Source organism: Colossoma macropomum, unplaced genomic scaffold (assembly GCF_904425465.1).
Source record: "Colossoma macropomum unplaced genomic scaffold, Colossoma_macropomum, whole genome shotgun sequence".
NCBI lineage: Eukaryota > Metazoa > Chordata > Actinopteri > Characiformes > Serrasalmidae > Colossoma > Colossoma macropomum.
Window position 1 is genome coordinate 7,309,686 of NW_023494810.1, and position 17,012 is coordinate 7,326,697.

Sequence of the window (17,012 nt, forward strand, 5' to 3'; positions counted from 1 at the left end):
CCTGTGAACAATTCTCCTTTAAACTATTATGCTTCTTTCCTGAGCTATTTTATGTTTATTTGTATGGTTTAACATTGTTGGCAAATCTTTGAGGAACAAACATTGCAGTGCGTCCAAACACCAAACACAAACAAGGGCAGTGCAGAAAAGCTCATAGCCAAGACCCACTAAAAACTAGCTAATCCTTAGTCACACACTAGGGTTCACCTTGGACAGGGCAGCCAGATGAGTTGGACTCAGTTTGTTGTGGTCCTGCAGAGGTGTGATTCATGCTCAGGCCACAGCTTCAGCTTTAGCTCAGATACAGTTAGACAACAAGGTGCTAATCGGGGGGCAAGTGCTGCTTTTTTTTCTTAGTTTTGCCAAACTTTGCAAAAAAATTCAACATGAAGGGGTGCTTGAAAGGAATGTTTCACCTATGAGTCGTGGCGAGGCTATCAATAAGTTAAGTTATTGATGCCCGGTTAGCAAGGGCAGCATTAAAGTTTTATTTCAGTTGATAGTAGTAATATTAATAATAATAATAACAAGTCCAATGTATGAAGCACCTTTCTGATACCCAAGGTTGCTTTACAGAGGCAGGAGAAAAAGAGCAGAAAAACCTTAAGTGAGCAGAAGAATGAAAGTACTGAGAAAAGAGGTAGGTTTTAAGCTGAGCTTTGAAGGAGGAAACTGAAGGACAGTCAGGAAGAGATTGACATATAGATTAACATATAAATAAATTTTGGTATTCTATATACCAAAGTAACTTGCAATGTAAACTGAAGTATTAGAAACAAACATGTTTTAGTATGTCAGTAATTTTGGGAATTTATTAAATGATAAATTACAATGACCACTTTTGAAATATTCGTCATTCTAGATATTAGTTTCTTAATGTTATACCGCTTTCTTCATTATTATAAACTTATCTGCAACTCCATTCATCATTCTGGACATATCTAAAATGTCTAATTAATGTGTTTTTCTTTCCAATTCTTGTTTAAAAACTATATTAATAGAGTCCATAAGCAAACTGGTTTTGAGAGTCACAGTTGGAACAAAGCCTTGTATCTCCTTTTTGTGTGTGTGTGTGTGTTTTTGTTTGTGTTTTTGTTTTCTTTTTGTTTTGTTTGACAGAAAATGTCTAAAATGACTTTGTAGTAAAATCTCGCTCCATTTACTTACATTAAAAATTAAGAAGGTTTTTCCTTCTCCTGAAAACTTTTGAAGATGAGGTTTGTTCCAGCAGCAGCGATGCGATTATATATTTATTGCCTTTTAACATATATTATGTGTATATCAATGCTTTGTTTCTCTCCTCCTTTTTTGATTTCATCAGCTGTGTTGCCCCATTGCGTTACTGCAGTGACTTCCGCCCCTACTTCACCATCCACGACAGTGAGTTCAAAGAGTACACAACCCGAACTCAGGCTCCGTGAGTACTCTGTGCCTGCATCACACTCTGCTTTTGAAGTTACTGGTATCCTCTCAAAGATAGACTGAAATAGGAGGAACTACCTCACTGCCTTTCACAGAAGTTAGATTTGAATAAGTTTAGTGAGCAGCATTGTTGAACTGCACAATGTAACATTACCCTGAGAATTGACTTGCTTTGAATATGACAGTCCTCTGGAACTCCTTTGGCCAGAACAATGAGACATCCTTACACAGCTCACAGTAAGCCTTGTGACTGACATTAGAGCAGAATGACTGCCATTGAGGTAGTCTGACATTATGCCTTACAATGCCTCTATTGAGTACAGAACAGAACTGGAATGAGTAGAATTCCAGCCTGCCAAAAATCCTTAACTACGTTAAACATATGCAATGTTATTAATTCAAAACAGGCATTTGCTCTAGATATTTGATTTGTGCCTAACTGTCAGTGTCTTACAGCTGATACAGTCCAGTACCATTCATAAGTTTGGACTCTTTTGTTGTATTAATAATGTGTTTTTTTGCATAGCAATAATCACTTATAAAATGTTAAAAACAATCTTCTGAAATTTTATATAATATTTCACATATTTTTGGAAACAACAAGCAAAATAAATGCTAAATAATTGATTATTTACAGTATTTTTTTTTCTCAAGGTCTATCCTGAGATTTGATCACCACTTTTGAAACTCGAGGCATTCTAAACATTCCATTCGTTTTAGTCTTGATGTTGTACAGCTTTGTCTGCCATTTTAGAACCTTTTACAACTCTGTTCCTCATCTGTGTGGATCTATTTTTTTTTATTTACTTCTTTCAACTCGCCCTACGAAAACAATGCCGAACTTTTGAACAGTAGTGTACAGTCGTAGGCAAAAGTTTAGTCAGTCCTGGTGAAATTACATGTTTTGTTGATTTTTAAAGTGAAAAATAAGTTAACTCATCAACTATTGGGAACACACCTCTGCACATTGCAATGCACAATTACTGTTTTTTTTGTTTTGTTTTGTTTTTATTTTTTTTCGGAATTTAACATGTTAAAAGAATATAACATTTTATGTTTAACTTTTTTTTAACATGTTAAACTTGTAAAAATAAATAGAAATTGTGCCGTAAAGTTTGCAAAAAATGTCATATTTAAGTGTGTTCTGTGTAGAGGTCGTGAATTTATTTTCACTTAGAAAATCAACAAAGCATTGAAATTGACCGGGCGTGTTTAGACTTTTGCATACTACTTGTAATACCTAATTTCCCTGTAATCTGATTTTATATTATTGTAATTAATCTGCGTTGTTATTTCTGAACTTGAAAAAGCAGGAAGTGTTCTTATTTATTGTACATAATTTAAGCAGCATTGTATAAAATGTATCTATGTATTTGTCTATGTAATGTTTGCAGACCGTCTGTCATTTTGGGCGTGACAAACCCTTTCTTTGCCAAAACTCTTCAGCATTGGCCTCACATTATCCGTATTGGTGACATGAAACAAACAGGTAACTTTTTAAAATTTTTCATTTTATAATGATGGCTGACACATGATATAAAAAAGAAATAATTCAGTAAACTAATATAAAAAAACTGAACAGATAAAGGTATAATACATATGAAATTAATTGGAAATGAATGCTACCATGTGACTAGCAGCTGACCAGTAATGTGCTGTGTGAAAGTACATCACAAAGGACAGAAACCGAGTCAAAATGTGGCTTTAAAGGAATAGCTTGTGTGCTACATGGCTAATAAGAAGCTAGTAGTTACAAATTATATAAAATCCTTTATATAATGCTAATTGGTGGCTGTCTCCATTCATTTATATTTAGAAAGTTGCAAATAGTACATGTAACTAAACTATTCTTTTAACAGCATTTTTTCAGATCTGAAATGTTTTTAAATATGCAATTTTAAAAGTGCAGTTTTCTCTAGGAGAGATGGCCAAACAAATGAAAGTGAAGAAATTAAAGAATTTGAAGACTCTGGATTCTAAACCAGGTGAGATGAAGATCAATGTGACTATTAGATTTTCCCTATCAAAACAACAGGGCCAAACTTAAAGAGTCCATATCATGGAAAATCAAATTTCCTCACTTTCTTAGAAGAGAGTTTGATGTAGTATGCAAACAGCCCATTTTTGATTTGTTTTTGTGATGTCACAGCCATGAACGCATTTACGTGTCCGCTTAGTCAGCCTACATCAGTTTAGCTCCGTCCATTCATGTAAAAGTTATAAAGAGTGTTTCAGCTTCAGGTGAGGCACAACACAGGTCAGGCAATCAACAAGGAGACCGAGTGCATGCCTCAGCCTTAAAAGCACAGCAGCCATAAAGGCCTGTTTCGTTCTCCAGGATAAAGAAAGGTTGGAAAATTGTCATAGACTCCTATTTCTGTGACACAAGCCTCCTTTGAACTTAACAGGTGTATATACCGCATATAAGCCATTCCTGAACAAAGATGAAGAAATCATCAAGCAGCTACAGAAGGTCAGCATGTTCACAAACATTTTCTCATCATTAGTATCTATTTTTATTAGCTGAGATGTTCTTATGTCTGTTTCTTTTAAATTGTCTCTCAGGGGGTTCAGCAGAAACGCCCTTCTGCGGCTCAAAATGCCATCCTGCGGAGATATTTCTTGGAGCTGACGCAGAGTTTCATCATTCCCTTGGTAAGAATTTTTTATTTTTTTTGTTACCAGTCATACAAAACTCATCATAGTGAGCAGCTCATGATGAACATGATCACCATGTCGGCAGCTCAGAAGTAGACAATGAAAGTGATGGCAGTGTCCTGATGCAGTACAGTTTTTTCTGTGAGCCTTGCATCGTAAGTGGTCATGGTCCACAAAAATTCTTTTGCAGCAAGTTTTCAAAGAATGGGTGGCAGATAACTGGGATGTGTAATGCAACTGATTGGTCTCATAGATGTCTCTACCAGTCAAAAACTTTGAATCACTGTTTTCAATAATGTTTTGTGGCAGATACATGAATAAATTTATTAGTGCTGCAACAGCTTCATAGGTTTTAAATGGCGCCTTATTTAAAATAGAAATTAACAGATCTTGAGGTTGATAACATGACGTGAAATCACTGTAAATAGATAAATTACTGTTAAAAATTATTTAAAAAATAAAATGGCTTTTTTTGTTCCTTAAAACCTAGAATTATGAATACAAACATCTAAAATAGCTTCTAGTGTTTATTATTTTAATCTACTGTAGCCACATTTACATGCAGCCTGATTTCAGACTGTGAAATTGGTTTCTGAAGGTTTTTGATCTAGCAAAGCAGTGTCACATGTTGGAGATGAACAAAAATGTATTTTAAATTAAATAAACACAAACAGAGGGTAACATTTGTTGCATCTCAGTGTGTTGTTAATTGAATTTTCAGGAGCGCTATGTTGCCAGCCTGATGCCTTTACAGAAGAGCATCTGCCCTTGGAAAGTAAGATGGAGTTTATATTTGCACCCGTTGTAGTCTTTAGTAACTTTGCACTTCTGCCTGTCAAGAATAAGTGCCTTTAAAATCTTACCATTCATTTCACTCTTTTTCCTGCTATGCCTTTCTTTAACTGTCATCTGTCAACACTCAGAGTCCTCCTCAGCTGAAGCCTTTCATTCAGGATGAGTTTATGAAGACTCTGGAAAAGGCTGGACCTCAGCTCACCTCACGACTCAAAGGAGACTGGATAGGCCTTTATAGGTACAGTGCAACACCCATGGACATTAGCTCTTCAGACAGCTGCAAAAAAGAACAAAGAAACATGTGAATGTCAGGCTTGAACTGCATATATGCTTCTTATTCACTATATATTGTTCCTTTAACTTTTTATGTTCACATTTTTTTGCTATTTGTTAAGGACGTTAACTATTACATGCCGAAGGAAAACATGAAACCTGAACTGCATCTGATTCCACTTGCTTCATCAGTTTGTCTCAGTCTTGTAATGATTGATTAGTTATAGGAGGTGTTTCCTCACTTGCCTGGAATGAAAGCCCTTTGTGGAGAAGATTAATAACCCCTGCACATCTTGAACCCTGAATTTTGTCTGGGAAGGTTCCCTAACATTCCTTCACATGATCTGCCCTGCAGGCAGTTCCTCAAGTCACCCAACTTTGACGGCTGGTTCAGGAACCGAAGGAAAGAGATGACTCAGAAATTAGAGGCCCTGCACCTTGAGGCACTTTGTGATGAGGTTCAAATGACCAGACACAGTAAACATGTTTTTCCCAAATAGAACATGTGCTTTAAAAGTGGTGGTGAATAACGGCCAGCTTTTTTTTTCCAGGATCTCCAGTTGCGAATTCAAAAACACACAGAAGTGGAGACAGTCGACCTTGTACTCAAATTGAAGGACAAACTGGTTGGTATTTGTAGTCTCTCTTTTAATGCTTGGATTCAAACTTCACTTTGGTTTTAGTGTTTGTGTTTTGTTATGATGTCCCCCACTGGATATCACACTGGAACTATGAGGCTCGTGAAGCTTATATGAAAGCATTCTCTCCAGATTGGTGTTGTGCAAACTGCATGTCTAAAATATCATACACTTGTCTCAATTTGTTATGCAAAAAAATGTACAAAAGTTTGGACCAGACTTCAGTATTTCTACTAATATTTTTAACACTGCAGTGTATGTTTCTCCATAGACCTCTGAAGCAGTGCATCGTTCTGTGGATGCTATAAAGCCCATATAAGAAAGCTGATTCTGTCTATTGGAAAAATGAATTAAAAATTGCTGCTATCACTATTTTTTTTTCTTGATTACCAAACCACTGTATGTGGTTTTAAGGCAAATTTGTGATGATTTAAGCATGCATATTGCACAAAGCTAACTGATGGGGGTGCTATAGGCTTCTGTTATGTTAGCCTCATAGCTTCCTTACAAAAATAAACTTTGGACTTGGCTGATTGACAGACTACATTTTTGTAAGTATGATTTTTAACCAAACTACTTCTTTAAAACAGTTTTTTGCTTCGTCATGTATTTTTTTTCCTGCTCTCTTCCAGACGCAGGCAGAGAGAGAGAAGCTGCCAGTAAGAGCAGGGACCCTGGCCAAACTTCAGGCCCACATCGAGTCAGTCATCCTCACTCTTCCAGAAGACCTGCAGGGCATCCTGCACAAGCCTGTCAGCCCCTGACCTTAACAAAAACTACTGCGTAACCAAGGCCAAGAGGGGACAGCGGAGCTGATGACTGTGTTTTGGCGTCGGAGGCAAACCTGGCACCTCCTCTGTGGATTTTAACCGGCTCTACTTTCAAGTGCAATTGTTTCCTATAGACCTGTGTGCCCTGGAGTGGGGCAATGCTGGCATTGCCGAAGCCCGGCAAAGATGAAATCGGTCTGATGACTTTTGCCACGCTGTATGTAAGAGATTGTTTCTTTGGAAAGTGATGCATATTCTGTTAAGTTCCACATATTTATACTGTACGTCTCTCACTGTGTGAGACTGACTTTGTTTTTGAGTTTGAAAAACATGGCTGCCTGGAGAGAAACTGAGGTGTAGAGAAACCACAAGGAAGGCTACCAGCCAGATATTTAAGCCCTTAAATGAAATGTTAGAGGAGGAAGTGGTGAATACATAGTAAAGCTGGCTTTTTCCAAAATTCCTGCAGCTGGTAGATGTTCAGTTGTTTTATTGACTGGGGTAGGCAGGTTTTCTGGGCATAGAGTTGGCCCAGCCCTAAATATTTCCTTTGGATATGTCATGTTGTTCATTTCTATAAGCTGAAGATTTGTTGGTCTGCATCAAAAAACCTGCCCATACGGTACGTGTCCACAGCATATGCCGCAGATGTCTCCCTTCACTCCCTTTGCCGGTGCCTCACCGCTTGAGGCAAATATTTCTGTATAGTATGTTAGAGTAGTTAAAATGTATTAATTTTCACTCGGTTTAGAGTGGAATTCAGTGATGCACGTTCCCTCTCAGATGGTCCTCTCACAATAAAAAAAAATCCTTTTTTATTATTGTACTCAGCTTCAAGAAGTACATGGAGCTAAAAGTAGTTTCATCCAGACAACATTATGTAGGTCTATCCTTGTTGTGCGCGGTCAATGGAAATCAGCATTTGCCTGTGTAATTTGCATGGGCTGCGTCTAAAACTGCATACTACCTTATCAAATAGTATGTCAAAAATAGCACACCACCATGAGATGGCATTCATTTGTGTAGTGTGCTGGTATGTGGTTTTGGACACAGGCGGAAAGTTAAAACCAGCTCTGCTTTTCTCACCACGCCCTGAGTGAAGTTCGCATGACTTGCCCACCGTCACTTTTCACTACTCCACACTAAAAACAAATGGGAGTGGAATCGGATAGTGTATTTGCGGGCAGTGGACACGTACCATGGGTAGTACAAAACACTGGTTAGGTAGCCAATAATAAGCAGGGAATAAAGAAAAATGCACTGATATTCTAGGTTAATGAGGTTGATTATTGTGACAATGCAAAGGTTTCAGATATGGAGCAACACTAAGAGCACAGCAGACCTGAAATATCTTAATGAAGGAACAGTGACGTGTGCTTCATTTTCAGAACGAGGGGTATTACAACTGATGCTGATTTCTGGCATTGTATGTCATTCAAAATGTCTAGCATTCATTCTTTTTCAATGGGGTGGAAACTGTGGAGCTGACTTAGACTGACTTGAAAATAGCGAAAGGGAAAATACCTTTTTAACAGCTTACAGTTCTTTCAGTTCCAGTCCTTAAGTACTTAAAGAAATCATGTTTATTTCACAGGGTGCATGACACATTTTTCAGAATTAGCAATTTGCTGTAAGCAAAGACAGAAACCGTTCTTCTTTAGTCATTCATCAGTGCTTTTAAAACACAAAGGTCTTGGAATTAAAGCAGTTCATAAATGTCAGTGCTTAAATGGAGTTTTGTGAAAAATTGTAAGATTAAGATTGTAGTGACAAGTAACTGGCATAACATCATTCCCCCTGTTTATTCAGTTTTATTGTAATTTTAATAATCCAAACCAAACATTGGATTAACTGACATTTCAATTTAGACTTACTTGACCTTTTACCTCAATCCCAACATGTTCTCCTAATAACTTTTATACCACTCCTGAATGATATTTCTAAGGATCATCCTTGTTGCGTTGTGCCTTCCATTCTATAAAGCTGAACTGAATTGGTGTGCTTTCTTTTATTTGCTCCCAGATAACTGAGTGATTTTATGCCTCTTTTATGACCAAACATGCTTCTGTAATCCTTGTGCAGTAACAGTGCCCATGACAGCTGTTGTTTGTTGTCAGTTGTACTTTTTAACATTTTAGGGAAGTTTTAAAGCATCGTTTGTATGAGCAGGGATGATGTGAGCAGTTTTATTGGCATATATTTTTATGGATAACCACACTGTCAAAACAGATGTGTTTAAAGCAACATGCTGTTTTTGTTTTGTTTCATTTTAAATGTGTATCTGTTCAGTTAAGTACAACACATTGTGTTACAAAAGAAACTCTGTGGCACTCTTATTAAATGAAAAAGCCTTTATTATAACATGGCTGTGGATAAACAAAACTGCAGTTAGAAGAGTGACAGAGAGATTCATTTTTTTTTGTATGAGAATGTATATAACAGTATATTCCTCTACCAGCAGCACTCTTTCAGTATTTTTATTATACAATGTGGTAAAATAGAATGTGCTGCCAACACATCGTTTTTGACAGTGTACAAAGTACATGACTAGAAGCATGGAGATGGATTTACGCATGGAGATCCTCAAGCTTTCTTCTATCGTGTGCCTTGAGGAAGGGAGCAAAACATGGAAACAACCAAAGATACTGACCACCGTCATAGTTTTATGTTTTAAACGGGAATTCCACTAATTTAACTGTCTACATAATTAAATTGTTAAGATGCAAACAGTCATTCGGATTGGTTTGATGTGAAGTAGTCCATTGTAGAGACTTACCGTCAGATTTCTTTACAGTGGTGGTGATAGGAACCAAACGTCCTAGGGTTTTAATGCCTCTAAAGGCTACCTCACAGATATGTTGTCTGATGCCTGACGTTGTTTTTATGATCATTTTTTCTGATAATATATTGCCCTAAATCACATAAATAAAAAAAAAAACACATTTAAGACACATTTAAGACATAAGGCAAAGTAGTACCCAAAGAAAACTTTTTTTAATCAATGTTACATATAAAAACTAGGTTTACTGGTCACTTTGAACAGTAAATAAGATGGCTATATTTGTGATGTAGACTCCTGGTTCCTATCACCACCACTGTAAGAAATCTTGACTGTAATTTACTCTGCAGTAAACCGTTTATGTTAAACTGCTCTGAATTGCTTTGTTTACATCTCAACAAAGTTGATTTTTTTTGTTAATCAGCAGAATTTCTTTTTAAATTACACAATCATTGACTGACACCTGAAATGTATGTTTTTATGTCATCACTTTTCTGTAGAGTACAACTGAATCCTGTCAGTGCAGTTCATGAAGTTTATGGCCTGAACCCCTTTGGCTGGTTTAAAAGACTCAGACTAGGCCTAAGACTTAGCAGAGACGATATGTTGCTGTTGCCTTTAAGTCCAACTCAGCAACTCGTAAGGGGCCGTAAAACTGAGCCAATCACTAGCAGTCAGTGCAGATCTGTAATAACTGGTTGTTGGACAACCTCTCGTGTTTTATACTTAAAGAGGAACTTATTTTAACATGCTTGAATTTTATATAAAGTTATATTCTGTTATTCTACTACTCAAGAAACTACTCACTGTTGCGCGTAACCAGAGTGGCAACCTAACAGTATTTTGTAACACCTGTATTTTTGATCCTGACAGTTTCTATAGGAAATTGATGTACAGTTCATTGTTGTGTAATAATTATAATGTCATAAAAGGGCAAATATGATTCTGAAAACATCTAAAGAAGCACAGGTGTAATACATGTTGCGCCGAGTTATATATTTTGGCATTAATACTTTTATTTTTTCTATCAAAGCCATAACCACTAATGCTTTACTGAAGTCTGTAAGTCTGTGCTGTAGTGTTTCATATACATTACATCTTTCATGAAGGTTCTGTTTTTTTTGCTTTGTTTTAACTGTAAATAAATATTCAGAGTTTAACTGCTGTATTTTGTCTTTATTTCTACAGTAATGTTGGAGCTTATCAGTGCTTTAACAATCATACGGTTAGCGGCCTGATCATTTCATGTTTTAGGGATGAGTATATTGTCTATTATTAGTGCACTTGAAATTTTGCATGGAACTTTAAGAGGCAGAAAAAAAAGCTTCTAAGACTGAACTTTAAACTATGTATGGCCAAAAGTACTTAGACACCTGACCATCACACTTATATGAGCTTGTTGGACATCCCATTCCAAAACTATGGACATTAATATGAAGTCTGCCTCCTTTTGCAGCCATAGCAGCCTCCACTCTTCTGGGACAGCCTTCCACAAGGTTTTGGAGAATCGAATGTCTGGGAATTTGTGCTCATTCAACGTTCCAATTCAACCCAAAGGTGTTTAGTGGGGTTGAGGTCAGGGCTTTGTGCAGGCCACTGGGGCAACTTGTCACACCATTGTATTACTGGAGCTCACAGTCATGCTGGAACAGGAAAGGTCCTTCCCCAAATGTTGCCACAAAGTTGGGAGAATATATTTATCTAAAATGTCTTTGTAAACTGTAGTATTAACATCACCCTTCACTGGAACTAAGGGTCCCAAACCCTGAAAAACAGCCCAGCCTATTATCCCTCCTCCACCAAACTTCTACTGTTAGCATTAAGCGTTCTGGTAGGTAGCGTCACTGTTGATGCATGATAATGATGCATGATTTATCACTCCAGAGTACACGTTTCCACTGCTATAAAGCCCAGTGGCGGTGTGCTTTACACCATGCTAGCCAATGCTTGGCATCATGCAATGATATTAGGCTTGTGTGCAGCTGGTTGGCCATGGACAGCCATTTCGCGAAGCTCCTGACACACAGTGATAATGCTAATATTGCTTCAAGTGGCAGTTTGGACCTCTGTAGTAAGTGGTGCCTCAAAAGTCATTTTTATGTGCTTCAGCACTCGGTGGCTCTGCTCTGAGTTTGTGTGGTCTACCTATCTTGTTGCTTCCTTTTCATTATTATAGCACTTACCGAGTCAGATTTCTTTACGGTGGTGGTGATAGGAACCAAACATCCTAAAATATTTTTAACTTTTATTGGAAGTAAAGGAAGAAATATTTTTTTCCCCCCAAGTAATTTTGGACCATTTCTGTTGGTCTATTCATCATAAAACTTTCAGACAACATAAAGGGCAACTGCCTTTTCCAAACTATGTCAAAAAAATCAAAAATGACAAAAAGCGGAATGCAAGGTTTTATCCCTACAGCAGCGATATACATCTATGTATATACAGTACAGAGGGCGTGTGCAGTAAATTGCCTTGTAGTATCTCTGGAAGAATCTATTGTCTGTATGTTTATTGGTCTTATTTTGTATAATGACAGACCTTTTACCTATTTCTCATCTGACTGTCTACAGTCTCCATGCTTACAGTCAGAAACTGATGACAACTGATTGCTGAGTTAACAAATGTACACTATGCAGTTCACTCAGGTGATGAACGTAAATATAAGATTATGTACTATCATCACTGTCCAATAAACTTTTGTGTTCTTCTATGAGATGTGTATTAAAGTTCTGAAAGACTGTGTGACAAATTAGTGAAGTAGAATAACATATTTGCATATTTGACTTCTACTTTGATAAGAAAGTGAAAGTGAGGATTAAGTTGACTCCAGTTTCATTAAACGTGTTTTAGCAGTTGAGAAAAAAAAGTTTGGTCTCAAACTTTTGCACAATATATTTTAATAATTATTTACAGTCACAGGCATACATTTACAACAATTAAACAACATATTCATGAGAGAATATTGGCAAATGAGTATAAATACATGAATTGTAAATAAAAGATTGATAGAAAAAGTGCATAAGGAGGCAATTATGTAACCTATACCATAATGTATAGGCTTACATCTGAATATAAAACAAAGTGTAGTTCACCATTCTTTAAGAAGTGCCCTTAAAAACATGAACATTTTTATTTTTTGGAGAGCTGATTCGATAGCCAGTCCAGTCCTTCATATAAACCTGTTCCATTTACTGCACAGGCCGGCTGGACGTACCACTGAAGAGAGAGACAGAAATGAGAGTGAACACTTACTGCTGTAGGTATACATGGATGTAAACCCTAAGGACCAGTTTCACAGACCCAGATTAAGCCAATATTCAGATTAAAGGCGTATTTTAATGGTGAAACACCATCAGCATTGCAGTTTAGTCCAATGCTAGGCTTAATCCACGTCCACAAAAGCAGCCCTAAGGCTTTTAAAAGATACTCAACAGTGTTACAGTTCAACTCATCAGATGATACTACTGTAATTATGATCTACTCACATTTCTTCCTTTCATTGTGTGCAAACCCAGCCTCTCAGTTATCTTTTGCACTGGCACAGCGTTGGGTAAATCCTGTTTGTTAGCGAGAACCAGCACGACAGCGTCCCTCAGCTCATCTTCTTGAAGCTACAGATGAAGAAGAATATAAAAGACGCTCCTGGACAAACTGGAGAAACACATTTTGTATAAAATCAACAGGATTTATATCTACCATGGTATGCAGCTCTGCTGAGGCTTCATCTATGCGCTCACTGTCATTGCTGTCCACCACAAAGATGAGGCCCTACAGAAACATGGAATACATGCCAAGGTTTATTTAAACTGGATATCATGAAATTATTGTCCAGTGGGTTGTAAACACCTGCTCACCAACATTTCTCCTGAAATCAAGGGTATTAATAGAAAGTTTGTCCTCCTTTTCCACAGTAAGAGCTTCTACCCTTCTGGGAAGGCTTTACATTAAATGTTAGAACATTGCCGTGAGGATTTGATTGCACTTAGCCACAAGAGCATTAGTGAGGTCAGGTATTCTCTTTGAAATGCTTCTCTATGGAGTGTGAGAGTGAGTCAAGCCTCAAATCTTTAGTATAGAATTTTAGTTTAGTTTCATTATTAGCTGCAGGCATTGCACTGTACTAAATGTAGACCTAACTAAAACCTGTCAGGTTTGACATGGCAAAGGTTCTTGGGCTAACTAGCATTCGACATGATAGCCAACCATTTCAATTTGTTTTCCCTCTTTCCTTTAAACACTGCATTTACTGCATGTAGCGCTTCATTCTGTCCATCAGACTGAAGGTTTTTCTGATAAAAGACTTGTTATTTATATTGAACCTGATGCTGCTGTGAGCTGCAGGAAAGCAGCATTGCTGTAATGACTGTGTATCACTGTAGCAAAAAGAACAGAAAAAGTCATATTTATTTACTACTTTCAGGTAGACGGTCCTGATTTAATTGGGTTTGTTTTTTTCTCAGTCTGAAATTTTTCTTAGTCTGAGTCGACTCAGTCAACATATGAGTCCCCATCTCTGGCAATAGGTGCACCTTAAAGTAGCTTATTCTGCTTCCACCTATATGAGCTGTAATGTGGTTGTATGTTCTAGATAATCCACTTACACTGGTGTTCTGATAGTAGTGTCTCCAGAGACGTCTGATAACATCCTGTCCACCTACGTCCCACACGGTGAGAGAGATGTTCTTGTACTCCACAGTCTCAACGTTGAAGCCTGTATGCATAAAAAATGTGTTCGCTGATGTTATTTAACAAACAAAACAAACATTTACTCTCTTAATATCGTCACTAACTTTCCAGAAGAAGACAAAAACTTTCTTTACTTTTGATTTGAGTTAATGAGCTTTAAAATTTGACGCAAGAAAAGCATGAAATTTTCACACAATGTAAACGGCGGCTGCTGAGCTCAAATGATGCAGAAAAATAAATATGAACAAAAATGGAGATGCATGTTTTTCTTTGGAGAGCGAGAATATTGAGGTTTCTTCATGTGTGGCTTGACAACATTTGGTCAACAAATCTCACCAAGAGTTGGAATGGTTATGACAACGTCCCCCAGTTTGAGTTTGTAGAGGATGGTGGTCTTTCCTGCTGCATCCAGACCAACTGTGAGGAGAAAGAGTTTAGTAATATTAACAGTGCACAGTAATTAGTAATAATAAATCATTAATTCAGTACACTGTACAAAATATTTATTCTTTTAACTTTAAAAAGTAAGTTGACTTCAAATTTTGATTTTAATGAATATCAAATAATCAGTTAACAGAATCTACACAACTGTTCAAAAGTTTGGAATCACTGTTCTCCGTATTATAAAGCTAATTCGGTTGGAAGAATACACAATAAAATCATTCTAACATGTTAATTCTGTGCATCGACACAGCTTTCAAATAAGTTCACTCTTAGATTACGGGGTGGGCAGTGGAACCCTCTTTGGTGCTATAAACAAATATTTTTGTAAGAGTTCTTTAAAAAACAATTTAAAACAGGTTATTTATCTTTAGAGAACAACTATTTAACCCTTTGAACTTTCACATGCGTCTTTGAATTTTCATGGTTGTATATATACAAACTGCTTTACTAAAAACCCCTGAAGAACCACTTTTTAAGTGAGTCCAGAATGATGAATGGAAGTTCAGACTGTTCTAAACTGACGTTATAAAATGAAGTTTTAACATAAACTTCAGAATTCATTGTTTTAATTCATTATGTTTTAAAAGTGGAGTTAAAATCTCAAAGCAGATAAAGAAATGAATGTAAATAGATATTTACAGTAAATTGTCTATTATTGTTTATTTTATTCACTCCTATTTCACAGAATGAACAGTAGTGTACATAGATTAGAGGTTAAGAGGGTCAATAAACTTAAGAGTTAAAGTGAACCAGATAACTTACTTCTCAAAGTTAAAACAACAAAACTTTCTTTGGTTTTGAATAATTAATTCCACATTATTGTTAGAAGCATTCTTAAGGGCTGTCTTATATTTGTTATTTCAAACCTACCTGCTAAATATTTTTTCAAAAATGATCAAAGAAAAAACATGAATGTACTGTTTAATATTGTTTTATACTAACCAAAGCTGATCTGAGCAGATTCACTCACCCATCAATATTCTCATCTGCTTCTTCTCAGTGAGCCGAGAAAGGATGTAGGCGATGATGTTCCCCATACTGAGAGACTGGAGCTGAGAGGTGATGAACTCTGTTCTCTCGCTGCTCCGCAGGACTTTTATTCTCAGCGGCTCGCGCTCTTCTGCTCAGTCCGCCGCTCGGCTGCTCTTATAAAGGCAGCGGGTGACGTCACTACCGCTTTGCTCAGGTTAGTACACGCGCTCGCTGCCCGGCTGGAAGAAGCTCCACTATCAACTCCAGCGCGCGAGGAGTGACGTGGCTCAGAAATGTTGAAGTTACAAAACCAGTAATTACAACAATATTAACACACAACAACCTCGATAATAACAACGTTATAACAATAATACTACTGATAAACAATGACAATGTTGATAAAAACAGGTTACCACAGCAATGATCACAACATTACAATATATAATACAACACAATATAATATTGTGTTATATACTTTTATAATATATGTTATGGCAACAACAACAACAACAACAACAACAACAATAATAATAATAATAATAATAATAATAATATTAATGACAACAGTAATATCAAGCTCATATACAAACAAAGAGGAATAAGTAAATAGCAACAACAACAACAACCACTACAATATCAAAAACAGCACCTGTCCATCATCCCTCCTCCACCAAACTTTACTGTTGTCATTAAGCATTCTGGTAGGTAACGTTCTCCGCCAAACTCAGATTCTTCCATCATAGAGAACCGTGATTCATCACTCACAAGAACCTGTTTCCACTGCTATAGAGCCCAATGGTGGTGTGCTTTACACTCCAGCTGACACTTGGCACTGTGCAGCGATGTTAGGCTGGTGTGCAGTTGTTTGGCCATGGAAACGCATTTCACGAAGCTCCCAACACTCAGTTCTAATGCTTATGTTGCTTCAAGAGGCAGTTTGGTGCCTCAAAGGATCAGTGATTTTTACAAGCTTCAGCACTCGGCAGCTCTGCTCTGTGAGTTTGTGAGTGGTTGTGTGTTCGTGGCTGAGCTCTTTTACTTCCATTTCATAATAATAGCACTCAGCAGTTGACTGGGGGAGATTTATCAAGATAAAAGGTGTCGTCTATGACAGCGCCACATTTAAAGTCACTAAGCTCTTAAGTACGAACCATTCTACTGCCAATAATTGCCTATGGAGCTGGATTTTATACATGTGCTAGCAATTAATTAAAGTTATAGTTTGGCTATACTCACACACACACACACACACACACACACACACACACACACACAAACAGACAGACACTTGTCTTGTAACACATGGTTTTAGTATCTCTGGGGTAATCCATTGTGAATGTTTCTTGATCTTATTTTATACAGTGACAGACCTCTTACCTATTTCTCAGGACTGCCTACAGTCTCTTTATCCATGCTTGTAGTCAACAACTGATGACAGCTGATTGCTGAGTCAACAAATGTGCACTATATAGTTCACTCAGGTGATGAACGTAGATATGAGTATCTTCTATCAGCTGTCACTACATGTTTTGCTTCAGTTTTACACAGCTGTCCAGTGAACATTTGTGGTTTTTC

At 37.1% G+C, this 17,012-nt stretch overlaps 2 protein-coding genes across 2 annotated transcripts in view; one reads left to right on the forward strand and one right to left on the reverse strand.

The window, feature by feature from the left end:
• dennd6aa (DENN/MADD domain containing 6Aa) overlaps positions 1 to 10,495 on the forward strand; it is a 28,765-nt gene extending 18,270 nt beyond the window's left edge. Inside the window, exons 11-20 of the mRNA XM_036559344.1 lie at positions 1,322 to 1,417; positions 2,817 to 2,911; positions 3,342 to 3,407; positions 3,831 to 3,895; positions 3,988 to 4,077; positions 4,802 to 4,855; positions 5,004 to 5,113; positions 5,504 to 5,606; positions 5,700 to 5,774; positions 6,419 to 10,495. Coding sequence (XP_036415237.1) covers positions 1,322 to 1,417; positions 2,817 to 2,911; positions 3,342 to 3,407; positions 3,831 to 3,895; positions 3,988 to 4,077; positions 4,802 to 4,855; positions 5,004 to 5,113; positions 5,504 to 5,606; positions 5,700 to 5,774; positions 6,419 to 6,550 — 886 coding nt within the window. The 3' untranslated portion in view covers positions 6,551 to 10,495. The remainder of the gene's footprint in view (positions 1 to 1,321; positions 1,418 to 2,816; positions 2,912 to 3,341; positions 3,408 to 3,830; positions 3,896 to 3,987; positions 4,078 to 4,801; positions 4,856 to 5,003; positions 5,114 to 5,503; positions 5,607 to 5,699; positions 5,775 to 6,418) is intronic.
• Positions 10,496 to 12,257: 1,762 nt separating this feature from the next.
• On the reverse strand, positions 12,258 to 15,581 carry LOC118799356 (ADP-ribosylation factor 4-like). The gene is made up of 6 exons (XM_036559145.1): positions 15,436 to 15,581; positions 14,358 to 14,438; positions 13,937 to 14,046; positions 13,032 to 13,103; positions 12,821 to 12,946; positions 12,258 to 12,551 (listed from the first exon to the last, which is right to left on the reverse strand). Exons 1-6 carry the CDS (start codon positions 15,500 to 15,502, stop codon positions 12,465 to 12,467), a joined length of 543 nt encoding a protein of 180 aa, XP_036415038.1. The 5' UTR covers positions 15,503 to 15,581; the 3' UTR covers positions 12,258 to 12,464.
• Positions 15,582 to 17,012: the final 1,431 nt, after the last annotated feature.